We start from the raw sequence: 22,947 nt of genomic DNA on the forward strand, positions 1-22,947 counted from the left end.
GCCTGAATTGAGTATTTCAGCATAAAAACATCTCAATTGACTGAAAATATCAATACTACAGCAGTATTAGACACCAAACAAATCAGAGCGCGCAGTTCAGTATCGTGGCCTCTGATTGGCTCAGCCTCAGGCAGCGTTACTATATTGGATTAAAGGAGTGTAAAGGTGACTAGAGGGTTTGTTTTCACATCTAAAGGGCTTTCAAAATGTTAAAAGCGGTATGTATAAGGTCATAAACACGTTTTTTATGCTCTAGCTATGAAAAAATTCAATTTATTATTAATAATTATTTTGTTGCAGAAATTAACAGCGATATACGTGTAAATCGTTTTGCTTTTGTAATCAAATATTTATTGTACTACAATACATTTTGTATCATACACACATTCTGGTGCATTCTTGTATAACAATTCACAATAATTATTTTACTATGTTTATTGTGAAACATCTTGTGGCACATTTCCAAACAAGACTGCACATACAGTAAGTACTTTGTCATTAAATATACTGCACCTATCTTCTGCAGTTGTGTCAGCGCATCTGCAAGAAATAACACATAAATCACATACATTTTATGGATAAATATATATATATATATATATATATATATATATATATGCTTACCGTAAGGAATGTTTTGGTCTTTTCCAGCCGCTTCCAGGGATGCACACCAAGCTGGAAAAAAATATCCCCAAAAGGTGGCATTGATCAATATTAGTGCAGAGCATTGCAACACGGTAATATAGCAATAATGATCATCATCTTACCAGACTGCAGAGCTGCCACAGAGAGGACAAGAAAAAGCGCTGCCAGAAACCTCATTTTGACTTCGGGGTGGGGGTGAAAGAGAAGGCAGAGTTCTTATACGTCTTCTGATGTCACATGACCTGCATGGACAGGCACTCGTGGCGCCATTGTTCCCCTCTGCAACCCCCTACCTGGAGGGACATCACATCGGCAAACAAACACTTCCCTATTCCGCCTCTTCAATGACACCAATTGTTGATGCTTCCATCACATGGGTTTTCATTTAGGGGAGCCCCCCCCCAAAAAAAGACAATGTTTACTTCCCGTTTGTTTTTATTGATTTATTCTGATGTCACTCGGCTTATGAATGATGGGTCACAAGGCTTCTCAGGCAGACAATCCCTGGACAGTTAAGAGGCGCTATTTGCAGTAGCGCTTATTAAATGACAAGTAAACACAATTGAAATATTACAGCAGAAGTACTTTATTGTAAACATTTTTGTAAACATACAGTGTGCTTGCAAATGTTTGAGGGGTTATTCACAATCGAACCCTTGAAACGTCTAAAAGTGCTTTTAAAAACAAATTTCTTTCAAACTAGGTTGGGTTTTGTTTAACAGGAGCTGAAATACGACAAACATAGTCTTTTTTTTTTTCAACAAATGTTCTCCCAGGTCAGGCGTGTCAAACTCATTTTAGCTCAGGGGCCACATGGAGGAACATCTATTCCCAAGCTGGCCGGACTGGTAAAATCATGGCATGATAACTTAAAAATAAAGATAACTTCAGATTGTTTTTTTTGTTTAATATTAGACCAATCACATTCTGAAAATGTACAAATCATAATGGTTTTTTTTTACACTTAGAGGTTGCAGTTAATTGTATTCTATCATCATTAGTTGTTATTGATACTTCCTGAATAAATGATGTGATAATGTTCATTAGTCAAATAGGTGGAATTTTAAAGGCCTACTGAAAGCCACTACTGCCGACCACGCAGTCTGATAGTTTATATATCAATGATGAAATCTTAACATTGCAACACATGCCAATACGGCCGGGTTAACTTATAAAGTGACATTTTAAATTTCCCGGGAAACTTCCGGTTGAAAACGTCTATGTATGATGACGTATGCGCGTGACGTCAATGGTTGAAGCGGAAGTATTCGGACACATTGTATCCCAATAAAAAAAGCTCTGTTTTCATCGCAAAATTCCACAGTATTCTGGACATCTGTGTTGGTGAATCTTTTGCAATTTGTTTAATGAACAATGGAGATTGCAAAGAAGAAAGTTGTAGGTGGGATCGGTGTATTAGCGGCTGGCTGCAGCAACACAACCAGGAGGACTTTGACTTGTATAGCAGACGCGCTATCCGACGCTAGCCGCCGACCGCATCGATGATCGGGTAAAGTCCTTCGTCGCGCCGTCGATCGCTGGAACGCAGGTGAGCACGGGTGTTGATGAGCAGATGAGGGCTGGCGTAGGTGGATAGCTAATGTTTTTAGCATAGCTCTGTCGAGGTCCCGTAGCTAAGTTAGCTTCAATGGCGTCGTTAGCAACAGCATTGTTAAGCTTTGCCAGGTTGGACAGCATTAACCGTTTGGTTACAGGTCCAGTGTTTGGTAGTATTGTTGATCTTCTGTCTATCCTTCCAGTCAGGAGCTTATTTCTTTTGTTTCTATCTGCATTTAAGCACGATGCTATCACGTTAGCTCCGTAGCAAAAGTGCTACGCCGATGTATTGTCGTGGAGACAAAAGTCACTGTGATTGTCCATTTCGCGTTCTCGACTCTCATTTTCAAGAGGATATAGTATCCGAGGTGGTTTAAAATACAAATCCGTAATCCACAATAGAAAAAGGAGAAAGTGTGGAATCCAATGAGCCAGCTTGTACCTAAGTTACGGTCAGAGCGAAAAAAGATACGTCCTGCACTGCACTCTAGTCCTTCACTCTCACGTTCCTCACCTACGAATCTTTCATCCTCGCTCAAATTAATGGGGTAATCGTCACTTTCTCGGTCCGAATCGCTCTCGCTGCTGGTGTAAACAATAGGGAAATGTGAGGAGCCTTTCAACCTGCGACGTCACGCTACTTCCGGTACAGGCAAGGCTTTTTTTATCAGCGACCAAAAGTTGCGAACTTTATCGTCGATGTTCTCTACTAAATCCTTTCAGCAAAAATATGGCAATATCGCGAAATGATCAAGTATGACACATAGAATGGATCTGCTATCCCCGTTTAAATAAGAACATTTCATTTTAGTAGGCCTTTAAAGTGCTACCATTGGTGTTAATTTATAATCTATCAGACGATTAAATTTATGTAATTTACTCATTTTCCTCAACTGACGTACTAACCTCATGTGGTTTATTCTGTACATACGTAGCATCGTCTACAACAAAACTTGTGAATTTAGACTCGTTTCATTTATCACATGTGAAGTAAGAAAGGGATACATATTATTTCAGAATATTTATGTGCGCCCAGAAAATGTGTCCCCAGTCATAAGTATAACACGAAATGCACAGATTATCAGTATGTATACTAGCACTATTAAGCAGTAGAAGTAGGTAGTGTCCAAACACAGAAGAGTTGCCTCTATCCTAAGATAGCTCCGCCTCCTCTGAAGTCATGCGTGTTGTAAGGCAGTGTTTTTCAACCTTTTTTGAGCCAAGGCACATGTTTTGCGTTGAAAAAATCCGGAGGCACACCACCAGCAGAAATCAGTAAAAAATGAAACTCAGTTGACAGTAAAAAGTTGTCGCAATTGTTGGATATGACTTTAAACCATAACCAAGCATGCATCACTATAGCTCTTGTCTCAAAGTAGGTGTACTGTCACATCACACCCTGACTTATTTTGTCTTTTTTGCTGTTTTCCTGTGTGCATACTTGCCAACCTTGAGACCTCCGATACCGGGAGGTGGGGGGCGTGGTCGGGGGCGTCGTTAAGAGGGGAATATATTTAAGATAGAATTCACCAACTCAAGTATTTCATATATATATATATATATATATATATGTGTGTGTATGAAATACTTGACTTTCTATGAATTCTAGCAATATATATATATATATATATATATATATATATATATATATATATATATATATATATATATATATATATATATATATATATATATATATTTATTTTATTATACATATAAATAAAATAAATACTTGAATTTCAGTGTCCTGGAGGCTATCCAGTAGATGGCAGTTTTGTCCTGTTTAAGAGTGTCACAACATTGCTGTTTACGGCAGACGAACTGCTTTACGGTAGACTAAACGTGACTGCTGTTGTTGTGTGTTGTTACCACGCCCGGGAGGACGTTAATGAAACTGCCTAACAATAAACCCACATAAGAAACCAAGAACTCGCCCTCGATCATTCTACAGTTATGACATCATTGGGCAGGCAAGCTGTTTATAATGTGGGAAAGCGGACGTGAGAACAGGCTGTCTCCACTCAGGTCCGCATTGAGCTGAGTGGCCTCCAGCTCCGGCTGAATACCGGGAGTTTGTCGGGAGAAAATTTCTGCCGGGAGGATATCGGGAGAGGTGCTGAATACCGGGAGTCTCCCGCTAAAAACGGGAGGGTTGGCAAGTATGCCTGTGTGTAGTGTTTTAGTTCTTGTCTTGCGCTCCTATTTTGGTGGCTTTTTCTATTTTTTTGGAATTTTCCTGCAGCAGTTTCATGTCTTCCTTTGAGCGATATTTCCCGCATCTACTTTGTTTTAGCAATCAAGAATATTTCAGTCGTTTTTATCCTTCTTTGTGGGGACATTGTTGATTGTCATGTCATGTTCGGATGTACATTGTGGTCGCGTCTTTACTCCACAGTAAGTCTTTGCTGTCGTCCAGCATTCTGTTTTTTTTCCCTTTGTAGCCAGTGCAGTTTTAGTTTCGTTCTGCATAGCCTTCCCTAAGCTTCAATGCCTTTTCTTAGCAGCACTCACCTTTTGTTTATTTTTGGTTTAAGCATTAGATACCTTTTTACCTGCAGGCTGGCTCCCGCTGTTTCCGACATCTACAAAGCAATTTGCTACTGGCTGCCACCTACTGATATGGAAGAGTATTACACGGTTACTCTGCCGAGCTCTAGACAGCACAGACACTCAACAACAACACATCATTTGCAGAATATAATTACTGGTTTGCAAAAAATATTTTTATCCCAAATAGGTGAAATTAGATAATCTCCCACGGCACACAGTGGTTGAAAAACACTGTTGTAAGGGACACAAAGAATTGCTCTGGCGACATCCAGTGGACACATTTAGAAACAGCAGTTTCTTTCATTCAATTTCATTCAACGGGCCGTACCTTTGACACCCCTGTCCCAGGTGGTGTTTTTTTTCTCTCCCAAGCTAAAAAATCCCAACATAATTTCCCCTTTTTTGTGCATGCTTAAAAACACCAGTGTGGTGCAGGAGGTAGGACATGATCATTATGTTTAATAACAATTGTTGTTTACATTAGTAGGGCCAAAGGGCAAGAAAGAGGCATTCATTTCCTCATGTTCCCTGCAAACTGTGTTCAATTAATACCTCCTACAAAAGTGGGCGTTTTTATCTAATCCTCCTTTGTTTAGAATGTGCAGACGTACCTATTAAAATGTCCACGACATTGTCATAAAAGATTTCTCATTAAAAAGGCATGTGTACGAGCCACTGACTTGGCTTCATTAGTAATTGCTATTTAATGAGGATATTTTTAAAGCCACCTTCCTGGAGTGTGCGGCGGATTTCAAAAGGTTTAGAAAAAAGGCTAAAACACTTTTTATATATTTAAAGACGAACCTTTGTGCCCTTACTAATATTAGCATCAGCATTTCAGCTTTTAAATTCAATGAAATTATGCTTTTTGCAGGTTTTTCCTCTACAACGTTCCGCAGGTCAATACAAAGTCTGGACCCCACTGCTTGTGGAGCTTTATAGATATAACTCTGTACGACTAATGCTGATGGTGCACTCCAGTTGTACTGGAAAGTCAGAAGTTCCTCCTTCCTAGTCGGAAATTTTAACTGGAACACACTGCAAAAACTGAAATCATCCAAGTAAGATGAAATATCTCAAATAAGGGTTATATTTGTTTATTTTCTGTCTGATAAGATCATTCTTCTCACTAAGCAGATTTTATGTTAGAGTGTTTTACTTGTTTTAAGTGTTTTGGTCCTAAATGATCTCAGTAAGATATTACAGCTTCTTGCTAAGATTTGATGACCTATATTGAGTAAAACATGCTTGAAACTACAATATCAAGTGTTGCAAAGCTGTGTCATCAACACTCACAAGTATAAAACTACTTTTTTAAAGTAATCATTTCTTACTTCAAGCATGAAAAAAATCATGATGCCGAGCGCATATCACTTTGTGAAGATAATGGCACTAGCATTTACTTAATTTAAGAATATTTTTCAACATATTGAGCAAAAAGGTCCCATTTTTTTCTACCAAGAAAATTGCACTTGTTATTAGTGAGGATATACTTATTTTAAGGTATTTTTGGGTTCATTGAGGTTAGCTAATTTTACTTGTTTTTGAAAGTCTTGACAAGCCAAATTTTCTTGTTCTATTGGCAGATAATTTTGCTTAGTTCAAATAAAATACCCCTAATTTTTGTTTTGTTTTTTTCTTGTTTTTGAACACTGACTTTTTGCAGTGCACGGGTGGTAAGATAGAGTTTTAGTTTTTTTATTTGCACAATATGTATTATTATTTATTTTCAGTTTGTCATTACATTTATTTGTGTTACTCTATGTAAAAAATCGGAACTGCAACCACATAATTTCCCTATTGTGTGATGAATAAAAATCTATCCTGTCCAAATCGGAATTATTCGATACGATTGGGGCTGCGACAAATAATCGGTTAATTTAATGGAACTCAAACTCTTAATGCCTCTGTCTAAGTAATACAGTATTTACCCCCCATGTTAAACTCACTCCAAAACAAGCAGCTCTGCTTGTCTCCTTGGAGTCGCACTAACAGAACTGACAGCTAACCATCATGCTAAATATTGCCTGGAGACACTTTTACTTTTACAACCCATGACAACATTTCTGGCCGGTGTTCTGGCGAAACCTGATACCTATTGGAAATCCAGCACCGCATGCATAGCATACGCGCCTGTGTATATAATCCAGGGAATGCGGAAATGCAATTGTGCACTGACGGACTCTTTCACATGAGTTAAATTGTTACACTAAATAGCTATACATTTGTTATTTTGTTATTTATTATACAAACCCCGTTTCCATATGACTTGGGAAATTGTGTTAGATGTAAATATAAACGGAATACAATGATTTGCAAATCATTTTCAACCCATATTCAGTTGAATATGCTACAAAGACAACATATTTGATGTTCAAACTGATAAAAAAATTTTTTTTTTGCAAATAATCATTAACTTTAGAATTTGATGCCAGCAACACGTGACAAAGAAGTTGGGAAAGGTGGCAATAAATACTGATAAAGTTGAGGAATGCTCATCAAACACTTATTTGGAACATCCCACAGGTGTGCAGGCTAATTGGGAACAGGTGGGTGCCATGATTGGGTATAAAAACAGCTTCCCAAAAAATGCTCAGTCATTCACAAGAAAGGATGGGGCGAGGTACACCACTTTGTCCACAACTGCGTGAGCAAATAGTCAAACAGTTTAAGAACAACGTTTCTCAAAGTGCAATTGCAAGGAATTTAGGGATTTCAACATCTACGGTCCATAATCACATCAAAAGGTTCAGAGAATCTGGAGAAATCACTCCACGTAAGCGACATGGGCGGAAACCAACATTGAATGACCGTGACCTTCGATCCCTCAGACGGCACTGTATCAAAAACCGACATCAATCTCTAAAGGATATCACCACATGGGCTCAGGAACACTCCAGAAAACCACTGTCACTAAATACAGTTGGTCGCTACATCTGTAAGTGCAAGTTAAAGCGCTACTATGCAAAGCGAAAGCCATTTATCAACAACACCCAGAAACGCCGCCGGCTTCTCTGGGCCCGAGATCATCTAAGATGGACTGATGCAAAGTGGAAAAGTGTTCTGTGGTCTGACGAGTCCACATTTCAAATTGTTTTTGGAAATATTCGACATCGTGTCATCCGGACCAAAGGGGAAGCGAACCATCCAGACTGTTGTTCAAAAGCCAGCATCTGTGATGGTATGGGGGTGTATTAGTGCCCAAGGCATAGGTAACTTACACATCTGTGAAGGCACAATTAATGCTGAAAGGTACATACAGGTTTTGGAACAACAAATGCTGCCATCTAAGCGCCGCCTTTTTCATGGACGCCCCTGCTTATTTCAGCAAGACAATGCCAAGCCACATTCAGCACGTGTTACAACAGCCTGGCTTCATAAAAAAAGAGTGCGGGTACTTTCCTGGCCCGCCTGCAGTCCAGACCTGTCTCCCATCGAAAATGTGTGGCGCATTATGAAGCGTAAAATACGACAGCGGACTGTTGAACGACTGAAGCTCTACATAAAACAAGAATGGGAAAGAATTCCACTTTCAAAGCTTCAACAATTAGTTTCCTCAGTTCCCAATCGTTTATTGAGTGTTGTTAAAAGAAAAAGTGATGTAACACAGTGGTGAACATGCCCTTTCCCAACTATTTTGGCACGTGTTGCAGCCATGAAATTCTAAGTTAATTATTATTTGCAAAAAAAAAAAAAAGTTTATGAGTTTGAACATCAAATATCTTGTCTTTGTAGTGCATTCAATTGAATATGGGTTGTAAAGGATTTGCAAATCATTGTATTTTGTTTATATTTACATCTAACACAATTCCCCAACTCATATGGAAACGGGGTTTGTACATGTTTCACACTGCAAACAATCAAATAAGTGCTTACTTATTTGGGCGGGTCATCGAACCAAGAAGTGAAATCACAACAGACATCCCAAATGAGGAGGAGAGAGTTGGAGAAGAGAAGGGGGAATATTCAAGCGGGCCATTTATATATTAAAAAACTAGTGGAAGATGGCAGAGGGATTCTCTTTCTTAGATTTGTCTTTTAGCGATGTAGACCACGTCCAGGAAACCCACAATGTGTCTACTTGGCCACATTTGGACAAATGTATGAGTCTGAAAAAAAAAACAATACCCAAAACATTCATTTGAGTTGTTTACCATGTAAGCCCAAATCAAAACTGCTCTCGACGTTGAAGACGTGGAATACACAGTTAAGAACAAACATGATTGTGGCAGACGTGATGACTTTGGTACAGTATAGCCCAGGCCTTATTTTGACTCGGGGGGGCCAAATTTAGAGAAAAAAATGTGTCTGGAGGCCCGGTATATGGATTTTCTTATACGTAAACCAACCAATCATCATTGATGTTTCCCGTATATGTTGTCCCCTGCCCGTGGAGTTGCTTCACTATGTAGCTTCCATTTTGAAGTTAATCATCTTTTAATGGAAAATCTTAGTTTTTACTGTTAGAATAATTGTTTCTAAATTATCACAAAAACTTTGAGGGTCTGGTGAGAAGACAAAAGCTGTCTTTGAAACCTACTAAGAGTAAGGCTCGTAAAACTCCACTGTGTAGGGGGGGAAAGCAAGATGAAGGTGTTCCTGTGTTCTTTCATGTATGGTAATCAACAGAAAGATATTGTTCTAACCCAAGGACTTCAAAGCGGAGAGAAGACAGGATCTGCCCAATTTCCAGACGACCTTTTTTTTAACCTCCTTTTTGAACTGGTTTACGAACGTCTTTTTGAACTATTTTATGGACCTCTTTTGGAACTATTTTACGAACTCTTTTTGAGCTGACCTTTTCTGTTAATTGTTTACGACCTTTTCTGTGAACTTTTTGCGACCCTTTGTCCTTTGGAAACAGCGGTGGCCGTGTGGTCGGGCAGGGTCCAAAATAAAAGAAGGAGGCGTGCAATCTTTTGGCAGAGCGTGCTGAGATACTGTACAAGGGTACAGTGTACAGGCGACTCTTCCTCAATATTGAGTCCAAATTGAATTCTGTCTTTGTTTAATTCTTTGCCTCTCGTCTTGTTTAATAGATGTCATCAGTGTTTGAACCTGACATTTACCACTGGATTATCAAAAAGCGTACTCATTACGTGAAAACCGTAGTTGTTGGCAGGTATGGCAAAGAGCTGGATCAAGATTTTAACACACGTTGTAGGTCGGAAAAAAGGAAGAAAAACGGAATATATATTTTTTATATTTTTACAGAGATAAAAAAGACGGATTTCCGACTATAGAAGGAAAAATCACACGCCAGGTATAAGTGCAGAAGAAACAGGTGACAGGAGGTCAGATATTCTTTCCCCCTCGTGCTTACTAGTGCAATCAATCCTGACAAAAGTGAAAGCATGATTTGTTGTGTAATCCGGATGAATGCTTCCTTGGAGGCACTTGGTAAAGTAGTAAAAAGGTGTGCCGATTCTTAGTAAGACATCAAAGACAGGTAGTAACTGTTGGCTAGTTTCCAAGTACACAGTTTGATGAATAAACCCTGATGGAGGCGGGCCAAATACCTGTCAGGGTGCATCACAGCTCCCCGCGTAGACGCATGTGCAGGTCTTCCTGGTCGATCCTGTCCGTCTGACCGTGCCAGCGGTGGTGCGCCAAAAGGGCCACGTTCCTGGCAGAGATGGCGCTCATTTCCATGGCGCTGGCTGCCCATTCCACAGCGTTGAGGTAGTACAGCCGGCTGTGAAGGATGAAGGGCGGCGTGCGACGTGTCGGGGTGCGGTAAGCCGGGAAGGCCAACCAGCGGGTCTCTGACACGGAGTCCCAGGAGAGGAACATACGCCGCAGCTCCTCCTGGCTCAGCGCCCGAGGAGATAAGACTTTCCACACTTGGCTGTGGCTGGCGGGGGGTCGGCTGTATCCCGTGGGGACGTGCACGGGGGCCGCGGACGACAGAGAGTACACGTTGCTGCTGTCGGAGTCCGTGGTGAGCACGTCGGACACGGAGAACTCCGAGGCGGGGCGCGTTACCCCGAGGTAAGAAGTGTTGAGCACGCCGTGGATCAGCGTGGCGAACACCTGGTGGTAGCTCCCCGGGAACTGGGACGGGACGGGCGGGGAGAAGCCTGAGAAGGAGATGTCAGACTTGCCCTGGTGAAGTGGCGTCGCTATGACGACGATATCATAGAGCGAGTGCCCTGCGCCGGTGTCGTCGACGTAATTGACCTCATAGAAGCTGGTGGACGGGCCTGAAAACAAGGAAGCAGATCATTGGAGAGAAGCCAATATATTTTAAAGCAGAGGTCTTCAACAGGGGATCCGCTACCCCCAGAGGTACTGCAGAGGTACTGCAGAGCGGCTGTGAAATGTGTGGTTACATTTTTTTAATATTTCCCCCTACAATCCTTCCACAAATGTAAATTTCTTTAAATACACACAAACTTTGAGACAACACATCGTCATGTGGTTGAATGTGCATAAATAATCAAAATATTACAAATAATTAGATTATTATATTCATATTAGCATTTAAGATAACTAGAGATGTCGATAATATCGTCCAGCTGTTTACTGACGTATACTCGTCATGTTTAGCTAACTTTTACTGCAAATGACTACTTGACTACTAGGGATGATGTTTGATAAGGAATAATCGAGTTCGAGCCTATTATCGAATCCTATTATCGAATCCTATTATCGAACCGATTCCTTATCGAACCGATTCCTTATCGATTCTCTTATCGAGTCCAGATAGGTTGTTGTATATGGAAAAAAACACACAATATTTGGTTTAACAAAAGCTCACTTTTATTATATAATAAAAAAATAAAATCTAATAAATAAATAAATATTGACTGTTACCCACCTAAAAAAATAAAATAAAATAAATAAATATTGACTGTTGTTACCTAAAGTATATTAAGTGGGATTTTTCAGAGAAACAAATATATACAGTAACACAAAAACAAGCTGTCTCTGTGATCACTATAGGTGTATAAATAATAATAGTGTTAAATAAAATCAGTCCCTTGGGCACAAAACTGAAAATAATACAGCTCTCCAAAAAGTGCACTTCTGCTGCTATTTGACATAACTGTTTGTTATGATGCTTTGACATTTTTGCACTTTATTTCTTTATTGAAAGAAAATTCTATGAAGAGAAAAGTTCTTTGCAAATGTGGTTACAATGCTAAAAAATGAAAAGTTAAAGCTAAAAAAAGAAATACACTTTATTGAGTTAACATTATTTCTTTATAGGGGGAAAAATGTTATGAGCTAGAAAATATAACAACTACACTACCCAGCATGCAACGGGAGTTACGAGCATGCGCGGTAGCCCCGAAAAGTGTTGCATGTTGCCACGCTGTGAAAGTAAACGTCAAGAACTCAGCCAACACGCCTCGTCTGCATTATTTATAATTAGACAGACAACACATATACAGTGTGATTTTGTAACGTTTACAAGGAAAGAAAAACAAAAGTTCAAAAAGGGAGATATGTTGTATATATATGTATGTGCTGCGGTTGTTTTAAGAATGTTGCGACAGCTGCCGTAAAGGAGGTGCGTTGCTAGCCTGGTTGCTATGTTTCCGGTTGGTCGTAAACGTGTTCGTCATGTGTTTGTACCCTGCTCAAATCTCTCAGTAAAGTTATTCATTGGATTATACCTTTTGTTCTGAACTTTATTACACCTTGGAGGGCTTTTTCCCATTCATTGTTTTCCTGCTTTCGCTATCTGCGCCTAATGACTGAGCTACGTGACGTCATTTCTTGTGATGTCACACGGAGCATTACTGGTCGGGACGGGATTCAAATAAAGAATCAACTCTTTTTCTTTATTATAGTGGTCTCGATAACGGGTACCGGTTCTCAAAAATGGATTCGAGTCCGAGGACTCGGTTCTTTTCTTATCAAACAACCGGGAAAACCGGTTTCGATTATCATCCCTATTGACTACTAATAATCGGTATCGGCCCAGAAAAAAACATATCCGTCAATTTCTATTTAAAATGCAGCTACTGCCACCTTGTAGCGTTATTTCCCCCCCTATTCATCAGGAGGTTGCCTACAGCCACAGCTGTTAATGCCAATGTATTTGACTGTCGCTGATTTAAGACCTTGGTGGTGAATTAAACTGATTTGCTTTCAAAAATAACTGACTGAATGCTACCTGTCTTTGATGGGCGAGCTTTAAATGAAACGGACATCACTCTGGCTCGGATGACTTCGCTCTTGCTGTGGTAAAGAAGTCCGGAGCAAACCTTCTTGTTGCCTCCATCCACGGACCAAACGCCCGAATCGGTCCCGGCCAGTGACACAGCCCCTGACGACACAGCAACACATTTCAACACCAGTCTAAAGCAGGTGGCGAACGGCACACCACATACCCACAAAACTGTTAATTCGGACACTTTGGCCGTAGGTGACCCGCGTAATGGGAGCCACGATGTCATTGATGAAGATCTGAGAAAAGCCTTGGGCCATCAAGGCTTCCTCCAGGGTCTGATTGACCAGGGTGAGGAAGTCATCTCCACCCATGGCGTGCAGGAGCCTCTCCACGCTGGCGAAGGAGTAACCGTGCTGCTGGTACTGGTAGATCCTGCCAACATGATACGGATGAGGAACCTCCTACACTTAATGACCGCATGATGAATGTGTACTTCAGGGGTCACCAACCCGGTGCCCGCGGGCACCAGGTAGCCCGTAAGGACCAGATGAGTAGCCCGCTGGCCTGTTCTAAAAATAGCTCAAATAGCAGCACTTACCAGTGAGCTGCCTCTATTTTTTAAATTGTATTTATTTACTAGCAAGCTGGTCTCGCTTTGCTCAACATTTTTAATTCTAAGAGAGACAAAACTCAAATAGAATTTGAAAATCCAAGAAAATATTTTAAAGACTTGGTCTTCACTTGTTTAAATAAATTCATTAATTTTTTTACTTTGCTTCTTATAACTTTCAGAAAGACAATTTTAGAGAAAAAATATAACCTTAAAAATGATTTTAGGATTTTTAAACACATATACCTTTTTACCTTTTAAATTCCTTCCTCTTCTTTACTGACAATTTAAATCAATGTTCAAGTAAATTTATTTTTTTTATTGTAAAGAATAATAAATACATTTTAATTTAATTCTTAATTTTAGCTTCTGTTTTTTCGACAAAGAATATTTGTGAAATATTTCCTCAAACTTATTATGATTAAAATTCAAAAAAATTATTCTTGCAAATCTAGAAAATCTGTAGAATCAAATTGAAATCTTATTTCAAAGTCTTTTGAATTTCTTTTAAAATTTTTGTTCTGGAAGATCTAGAAGAAATAATGATTTGTCTTTGTTAGAAATATAGCTTGGTCCAATTTGTTATATATTCTAACAAAGTGCAGATTGGATTTTAACCTATTTAAAACATGTCATCAAAATTCTAAAATTAATCTTAATCAGGAAAAATGACTAATGATGTTCCATAAATTATTTTTTTAATTTTTTCAAAAAGATTCGAATTAGCTAGTTTTTCTCCTCTTTTTTTCGGTTGAATTTTGAATTTTAAAGAGTCGAAATTGAAGATAAACTATGTTTCAAAATTTAGTTGTTATTTTTTTCGTGTTTTCTCCTCTTTTAAACCGTTCAATTAAGTGTAAATATCATTAATTATTAATAATAACATAGAGTTAAAGGTAAATTGAGCAAATTGGCTATTTCTGGCAATTTATATAAGTGTGTATCAAACTGGTAGCCCTTCGCATTAATCAGTACCCAAGAAGTAGCTCTTGGTTTCAAAAAGGTTGGTGACTCCTGGTGTACTTATTCTAGCTCACCTCATGAATTTATCCAAAACACTCTCCACCCACATCTGCATGCGCAGGTAGTTGAGGCCATAATGCCACAGCATGCGCAAGAAATTCACGATGAACCAGTCGCTCTCTTCGAACGTGAGCTCGCTGCCGTCGAAGATCGCCATTTTTGATGGGACGTCCTGACACGTGGGGAGACCTGCAATAACACACAGTTGCAGATGCTAACAAAGACCAAATATGGACAATGTGTGAAAAGGGGCGGAGTCGCACAATTTCCTTTAAGAATACAGTCGTCCCTGTTAGCATACTAGCATGCTAACTTTAAGAAGCTAACACATGACTGGGTAAGAAGAAATACCAAAATAATCAAACAAACTGTACATGTATATTGCAATAAAGTAATTCAACTAATAGACCCCATTTATTGAAATAATGCTAAAAAAAACAAAAAATGTTTTTAAAAATATGCTTCCTTTAACATTTGATTATGTTGAGTGAAATAATTACTTTGGTTTAGTTATTGATTTATAATGTACTTATTTAGAAAAAAAACCTCGAATAAGCAGTTCAATCACAGGCTGCTTTTGCATTGTACCGTTTTAAAAACTGCATGAAAGGCAGCAGCGTGTACCACTACACTACACGCAACTACTTCCTGTTATACTTAATTATGCAAAGTGTACATCTTTGGTGACCTTACCTAAGGCGGTGTTTTTCAACCTCTTTTGAGCCAAGGCACATTTTTTGCGTTGAAAAAATGCGGAGGCACACCACCAGCAGATATCCTTAAAAAAAAACGAAACTCGGTTGAAAGTAAAAAGTCGTCGTCGCAATTGTTGGATATGACTTTAAACCATAACCAAGCATGCATCAATAAAGCTCTTGTGTCAAAATAGGTGACCTGTCACATCACGCCCTGACTTATTTGAATTTTTTCTTGTCTATTTTGGTGGCTTTTTTTTGTATTTTCCTGTAACAGTGTCTTCCTTTGAGCGATATTTCCCGCATCTACTTTGTTTTAGCAATCAAGAATATTTCAGTTGTTTTCATCCTTCTTTGTGGGGACATTGTTGATTGTCATGTCACGTACGGATGTACATTGTGGACGCCGTCTTTGCTCCACAGTAAGTCTTTGCTGTCGTCCAGCATTCTGTTTTTGTTTACTTTGTAGCCAGTTCAGTTTTACTTTCGTTCTACATAGCCTTTCCTAAGCTTCAATGCCTTTTCTTAGGGGCACTCACCTTTTGTTTATTTTTGGTTTAAGCATTAGATACCTTTTTACCTGGACTCTGCGTCCCGCTGTTTCCGACATCTACAAAGCAATTAGCTACCGGCCGCCACCTACTGATATGGAAGGAGTATTACACGGTTACTCTGCCGAGCTCTAGACAGCACCGACACTCAACAACAACACATCATTTGCAGACTATAATTACTGGTTTGCAAAAAATATTTTTAGCCCAAATAGGTGGAATTAGATAATCTCTCACGGCACACCAGACTGTATCTCACGGCACACTAGTGTGTGGTTGAAAAACACTGACCTAAGGTGTCAATGAACTGCTTCATGTGGAGATTGAGAGGATGGATTACAGCTCCTCCCGTCTCGTACTCCTGATTCCCGATCTTCACCGTCGCCAGTCGCCCGCCGACTTCGGCAGGTTCGAACACATCGATCTTGACTCCCGGTCCAAACTCTTGCCTCAGGTAGAAGGCTGAGGCCGCGCCGCCGATGCCTGCTCCGATCACAGCTAATGACAAGAAAGCAGATGGGTATTTTGCAGTACAGATATTGAAGGACCACAACGTAGCCCACCAGGCATCTTCCACAAAACCCAGGTACGGTAAAAACGACTTACCAATTGTTTTAGGTTGCTCTTGCAGCTCTGCAGACGACACCAAACGTCTGCTGGTGTGTGAGAGCCATAGGAGGAACAATGTTTTGATTGACAGGGATCGAACAGTCATGGCGACCATGGAGTGATCCAGGAATATCTGCACTAAGCATGCAGCAACTGTCAGAAACTTGTCTTATCAGGACTGAGCGTTACAAAGGTCATATTGGAGAAATCTGGAGTGTGTGACATGTTAGTATGAAATATGATTAAAAACATAATAGTGAAAGTATTAGGGAAGTTCATTACACTATAGCGACTGACAAGACTTCACTTACAAGACTTTAGACTTCCGCGTTGTCTTCACCCTTTACACTTCAACATAGCAAACTAAGCACCCTAATTTGGGTGTAATTTCTACTTAAACATGTCAATAGCATATTAAAGAAAGGAACCGTCGAAGTGGCTGACAGTAACTTACTAAACTAATTTAATTGTGTCGAAAGTTTCAATAACTATAGTCGCATGTACGTCAGTAACATACGTCCGGGTTCCGGTACTTCTTTTGACTTTCAAAATAAAATCCGTGCATTAGCCTTCATTCATAAATGCCAATAATTCAATTGTAATGGGTAATCCATTTTATTGAAATCGAAATGTAATGTTCTTATTGTTTTATTTGATACAACATGGTACGAAGGAGCGAGGTCCTCGCCTTATAGTAAATTACATGCATTTTATTTTGATAGGAATCACTACGGTTAATTTGCTTGATTTGCAGTCCAAAAATATACATAATCGTGGTGTATGTTAGAAATCAAAAATAATAATTTATTTCTGTTTATAATAAGCAGGAATCTTTTAAGAATTTCAATTATGACCTATTCCAAAACCGGAAGTTTTGTCCCGCACACCCGGAAATATCCAGGAAGTGAGGCTTTCGACTGCTCAAGCTCGAACCCATGCTTGAATGGAGGTGACCTTAGTGCTTACCTAATGTTATAGTCAGGCATCTACGTCGCGTCAACACACGCATTATTGTACAAAAGTGGTCTTGGGGGGCAAAAAAAAAGAAACCCATATTGAGCATAGCGTGGAGACATGGCGGAGGCTCAACAAGCACGCGTCCATGCTGTGGTGGAGGACATGGTCCAAAGCCTGGAGAGAGATCACATCCGAAAAATGCAGGTAAGAAGAATTTCAATAGTCATAATCTGCTGCGTGTGTGCGTGCACAAAATAAGAGCTAGTTCTTTACCAGTCATACCAAAGACTATAAAAATGGGATCCATTTCCTCCCTGCTTGGCACTCAGCATCAAGGGTTGGAATTGGGGGTTAAATCACCAAAATGATTCCCGGGCGCGGCCACCGCTGCTGCCCACTGCTCCCCTCACCTCCCAGGGGGGTGAACAAGGGGATGGGTCAAATGCAGAGGACACATTTCACCACACCTTGTGTGTGTGTGACAATCATTGGTACTTTAACTTAACTTTATTCATTTATTTTTATTATTATTAAATAAACATAAAAAACACAAGATACACTTACAATTAGTGCACCAACCCAAAAAAACTCCCTCCCCCATTCACACAAAAGGGTTTTTTCTTTCTGTTATTAATTTTCTGGTTCCTACAATATACATCAATACAGTCTGCAAGGGATACAGTCCGTAAGCCCACATGATTGTGCGTGCTGCTGGTCCACTAATAATACTAACCTTTAGCAGTTAATTTGACTAATTTTCATTAATTACTAGTTTCTATGTAACTGTTTTTATATTGTTTTACTATATTTTTTATTCAAGAAAAAGTTTTTAATGTATTTATCTTATTTGATTTGATTTTTTTTTTTAAATAGGACCTTATCTTCACCAGACCTGGGGCTGTATTTATCAAGCGTCTTAGAGTGCCATTTTACACTTAAATCCTGAGAATTGGCGAAATTTAGTCCTACTCTCAAACTTAAGAATAAAAGCTATCTATCAACTTTCTTAAGTCTAAGAATCACTCCTACTCTCCACGATATTTAAGAGACCTTCAGAGGTGTCCTAAGTGGTTAGGAGTTGCCAGCAGGGGATGGCACTGAGGCGAGAGAGACGTGCGCGAACGTTCAGGGAGCGGAAGGATATCCTGGCTTTGTTTGATGACGAGCAGCTGATCAAACGGTATCGTTCAGACAGAGCGGGTATTATTTTTGTCACAGATTTAATAATTTTCGATTCCTTGTTGATTTCTGCATGTGGCTGCAGTGGGCTAGTATATATAGAGCCATCCACACCAGTTTCAAATTAGTTGCCTGATTAATGAATTGGAAAGAAAATGTTATGAGAGTAGCGTATGTATGTGTGTGGCCCTTTAATAGGTGACAGCATGTGAGGTGAGTGACGTCAGTGAGTGTGTGGGCGAGAGAAGAGAGGGAGCAGTAGCGTGAGTGCGGGCGGGGACTAGTTTGTTTTGTATTATTTTGTAGTTTATTGTCAAAATATACACTCCCATTGTCCACTTAAATATTTCTTTATTCTTAGACAAGGGATTCCCTTCCGTGATTGGTCATTTCTATGGACACAGAAATGACGCCACCTAAAATTCTGTTTACGGCACATAGTAATGTCGTAACTCAGCTCTGAGCGTGACACTTAAGATTCAGTCCTACACTTCGCTGAAAGTGTGAGTAAGACGCTTGATAACTAACTTTGAAGTGCAGCTTTCAGCGAAGAATTTATTTACTCTTAAGTCAACTCTTAGCAGACTTCTTAGGAGTAATTCTAAGAAGCTTGATAAATACGGCCCCAGGTCCAGTCCAGACTATGTCCAGGTCGGACTCAGCAACGCACACCTTCATTTATGTACACTCAAATTAGGAAACGCAACAACAGATTGCATATAATCTGTAAACAAAATTACAGTTTCAAAATAAGCATTTGAGGACTTCCCATCTTTTTTAAATGTTTTTTGGCATCATTATCGGTTTCAACCATATAACTTTCTAAAGTTAAAAAATACTGAATAAATGTTTTAAAGAGAGTAATACTAAGTGAATATCTGTTTTTGGCCTTAAAAATAAACCTTTTACTGAGTACTATAATTAAATTGACTAAATCATGACTGTCAATGAACTCTCCTAAAATGACAGAAACCACATCAAGCTTCATAAACAAACCAATCCTTAATTCAACTTAACTTTAACTTACAGGCTCGCATGTTTAAGTGCAGCGCGGACTGCTGCGACCGCTCGTCCGACTCCATGTCTCAGGTGCATCAGTGCATCGACAGGTGTCACACTCCCCTGGCCAAGGCTCAGGGCCTCGTCACCTCCGAGCTGGAGAAGTTTCAGGTGAGGAGGACGCCAACAGGAAGTAGTAGGTGCTAAAAACAACGTGTCATAGAACAAATGATGCAAAACCGCATGTATTTTTACTAGGATCGTCTGACCAGGTGCACGATGCACTGCAACGACAAAGCCAAGGATCTCTTCGACTCGGGCGCCAAGGAGCCGGCTGTCCGATCCCTGATGGAGCGATGCGTGGGCAGCTGCGTGGATGACCACATGAACCTCATCCCCAGCATGACCCGAAGGATCCAGGAGACACTGGACTCTATTGAGCAGTAAGACACTAGTTTTAAAAACAAGAGCGCCGGTGCGGGCGTCAACTGAGCCAGTTGTGGATTGACGTACGTGACAAACCAGGAGACGCGCGTGAGAGAGCGCCAACGGGGGCATCCACAGTCACGCCCAAGGACTCCGTTGGAATCACGCACCCAGTGTGGAGGCTTCTGTCGCAAATGTTAAAAGTCCGCCATCATTGTTTGTCATTTCATTGTGTGCCCGTACGTCCTGCCTCCCACGGTGAGGTTTATGTAAGAGAAATAAACATGTTAATCTAACAGAACCGCCCTGATCTTAACTTTTTTTTTTTTTGCTTATAAATTGTGATGTACGTGTGGGGAGGTCTCACAGAACATAAAGCCGGATTTTCTTTGTTTTTCTCAAGCTTCGGTGCCTCTAAAGACCTCTGGCGCCTGCCTAGAGGAGGTGCATGTCATCATATAATAGCCTCATACCTGCCAACAACTACGGATTTCCTGTAATGAGTACGGTTTTTGATCATCCATTCTGGTTTACGGCTGCAGTGGTAAAAACTATGGTTTTCCATTAAAAATGATTAACTTACTACGTAACTTAACAACATTTCCCAGTAGCTTGATGGTTTTTTTTTTAGTAACTTGGCAGTAGCTTTGCTACTTTTTAAACAAGTAGAGATTTACGTAGTTTAGCTATTTTTAGACCCATGTAGTGGGTAGCTAAGCTACATGCTACAAAAGAAGAGAAAGACAGAAATGGACAAGGGGACAAAATATACTGGAAAAATTGATGATTGGTTGGTTTACGTATAAGAAAATCCATGATTGGTTGATGGGTTTACTATGATGAATCACGATTGGTTAAGATTAGGGCAAAACATTGTGGACAGGCCAATCAAGAGGCAAGATAGGCCGGGTCATGGAACCAGGAAGTGAAATCACAACAGACATCCCAAATGACGACAAGAGAGTCGGAGAAGAGAAGGCGATTTATATATTAAAAAACTAGTAGAAGATGGCAAAGGGATTCTCTTCCTTAGATTTTTTTTTTAGCGATGTATACCACGTCCAGGAAACCCACAATGCGTCTACTTGGCCCCATTTGGACAAATGTATGCGTCTGGATAAAAAAAGGCCCAAAAAACAAAGATAGTAGCTGACATTTTGTTCATTATTTCGACTGTTTATATTTTGACATTGAATAGTTGAATCATTTTGAAACAAACATGACTACAAGATATTTATGTCATGCTATATATAAATCTGAAATGGCTATTCAGATAAAGGATGTTAGCTAATAGAATAAACATTGTTTGTACTCTATGATTTTTGCGGGTCAAAAGTTGCTTCTGATTATGACAAACGTGAAGGTTTTAGCCACAATCTAATCTGTCTGAATGCTGAAATTAGTTAAACCCCCCACCCATTCTATGCCACATCAATATGGAATGCACTCCCAACAGGTGTAAAAGAAAGTGCATCTCTATCCTCCTTCAAAACCGCACTAAAAGGACACCTCCAGTCAACTACAACCCTAGCCTAACACCCTCCCCCCACCACATCCCACCTCCCCGGATTGTAAATAATCAAATGTATATACTTGTTCTTATGCTTTCGGAGCTCACTATGTTCACTGCTCGCTGTACATATCCTACCAAGTCAGACCTACACTGTTACAATGTCCATTTCTCAGATGATATAATTGTTGATGACTGAAGTGCTGATAGCAACCAAACCTAATCCCCAAATAATGTGAATAATTCAATGTATATAATATGATGATTAACTTGTGTGATGACTGTATTATGCTGATAGTATATATTTGTACCATGAATTGATTAACGTGGACCCCGACTTAAACAAGTTGAACAACTTATTGGGGTGTTACCATTTAGTGGTCAATTGTACGGAATATGTACTGTACTGTGCAATCTACCGTACTAATAAAAGTTTAAATAAAAAATTTTAAAAAACCTGCGGCCCCTGGCTACTAGGCTCTTTGAGTTTCAGAAGTTGGCAGGTATGTAGCCTAACACATTTGTGTCATTCATGTCAGCTCATGAACACCAAATATGCCTAGCAGTTATGAATATATATCATATATTTTTATTTATTATTTTATAATTTATATGCCTATTTCAAAAGGCCATGGCCCCCTGACACCCCTTCTCAACTGTCTATGTGATGTCAAGGCTTGGTTAGCCCAGAATTTTTTAATAATGAATGAGGGAAAAACGGAAATTTCAGTTTTTGGTCCGGCCCTCACTGACTTGGGACCATTGCAAAATTATGTGCGTCCCAAAGTCACCAGCCTTGGCGTCACTATAGACAGCGATTTTAAATTTGACAAACAAGTCAATGGCGTTTTAAAATCGTGTTTTTATCATCTTCGTCTTTTAGCAAAGGTAAAACCATTTTTATCTTTTAACCTTTTTGAACAAGTCGTGCATGCTTTTATTTCAAGTGGCCTGGACTACGGCAATGCACTTTATGCTGGCATTAGCCAAAAAGCTCTCTCCCGGTTGCAGTTAGTCCAGAACGCGGCAGCACGACTTTTAACAGGGGTCAGGAAACGTGAGCATATAACCCCAATTCTTCGGAGTTTGCACTGGCTCCCTGTTCATTTTAGAATTTATTTTAAATCCTTGCAGTTTGTTTTTAAAGCTTTACATGGACTGGCACCTCAGTATATCTCGGACCTCATCCAAATTTACACTCCTGCGCGCGCTCTGAGGTCCGAGAGCCAGCTCCAGCTCGTGGTGCCCAGGACGAGACTTAAAACCAGGGGAGACAGGGCCTTCTCTGTGGTCGGCCCTAAACTCTGGAACACTCTGGCCCTCCATGTTCAAACTGCTTCTACAGTGGATTGTTTTAAGTCTCGTCTTAAGACCCACTTTTATTCTTTGGCTTTTAACACTACGTGAGTTGTGTGGTCTTCTGTCCTCTGTTGTCCTGTGTGTTTTTTTTTATTACAAATTTTGATGTCTATTTTACTGTTTTAATTGGTTTTACCCTTTAAAAATCGTTTTTA

General features: G+C 39.8%; 2 protein-coding genes across 5 annotated transcripts; one reads left to right on the forward strand and one right to left on the reverse strand.

Annotated features, from left to right (window-relative positions):
- Nucleotides 1–921: 921 nt before the first annotated feature.
- pcyox1 (prenylcysteine oxidase 1) lies at nt 922–16,911 on the reverse strand. 4 transcript variants are annotated; one of them, XM_062031929.1, is made up of 8 exons: nt 16,674–16,911; nt 16,360–16,495; nt 16,045–16,251; nt 14,522–14,696; nt 13,095–13,306; nt 12,878–13,030; nt 10,272–10,955; nt 922–938 (listed from the first exon to the last, which is right to left on the reverse strand). In XM_062031929.1, exons 2-7 carry the CDS (start codon nt 16,475–16,477, stop codon nt 10,285–10,287), a joined length of 1,536 nt encoding a protein of 511 aa, XP_061887913.1. In that variant the 5' UTR covers nt 16,478–16,495; nt 16,674–16,911; the 3' UTR covers nt 922–938; nt 10,272–10,284. The 4 variants fall into 4 exon arrangements, with proteins under 4 accessions (XP_061887913.1, XP_061887912.1, XP_061887911.1 ...); XM_062031928.1 differs by lacking the exon at nt 922–938 and adding an exon at nt 8,578–8,861; XM_062031927.1 differs by lacking the exon at nt 922–938 and having other exon boundaries at nt 8,871–10,955; nt 16,360–16,500.
- A 323-nt stretch (nt 16,912–17,234) lies between these two features.
- On the forward strand, nt 17,235–20,224 carry fam136a (family with sequence similarity 136 member A). Its single transcript, XM_062031930.1, has 3 exons — nt 17,235–17,523; nt 19,528–19,668; nt 19,756–20,224. Exons 1-3 carry the CDS (start codon nt 17,437–17,439, stop codon nt 19,942–19,944), a joined length of 417 nt encoding a protein of 138 aa, XP_061887914.1. The 5' UTR covers nt 17,235–17,436; the 3' UTR covers nt 19,945–20,224.
- Nucleotides 20,225–22,947: the final 2,723 nt, after the last annotated feature.

Source organism: Entelurus aequoreus, linkage group LG21, assembly GCF_033978785.1.
Source record: "Entelurus aequoreus isolate RoL-2023_Sb linkage group LG21, RoL_Eaeq_v1.1, whole genome shotgun sequence".
Classification (NCBI taxonomy): domain Eukaryota; kingdom Metazoa; phylum Chordata; class Actinopteri; order Syngnathiformes; family Syngnathidae; genus Entelurus; species Entelurus aequoreus.

Coding starts and splice junctions, on each gene's coding strand:
- fam136a (XM_062031930.1), top strand. CDS start 17,437: ATGGCGGAGGCTCAACAAGCACGCGTCCATGCTGTGGTGGAGGACATG. Junction 17,524..19,527: donor ATCACATCCGAAAAATGCAG/GTAAGAAGAATT, acceptor TTTAACTTACAG/GCTCGCATGTTTAAGTGCAG. Junction 19,669..19,755: donor CCGAGCTGGAGAAGTTTCAG/GTGAGGAGGACG, acceptor TATTTTTACTAG/GATCGTCTGACCAGGTGCAC.
- pcyox1 (XM_062031929.1), bottom strand. CDS start 16,477: ATGGTCGCCATGACTGTTCGATCCCTGTCAATCAAAACATTGTTCCTC. Junction 16,252..16,359: donor AGAGCAACCTAAAACAATTG/GTAAGTCGTTTT, acceptor TCTTGTCATTAG/CTGTGATCGGAGCAGGCATC. Junction 14,697..16,044: donor GCAGTTCATTGACACCTTAG/GTCAGTGTTTTT, acceptor GTGTTATTGCAG/GTCTCCCCACGTGTCAGGAC.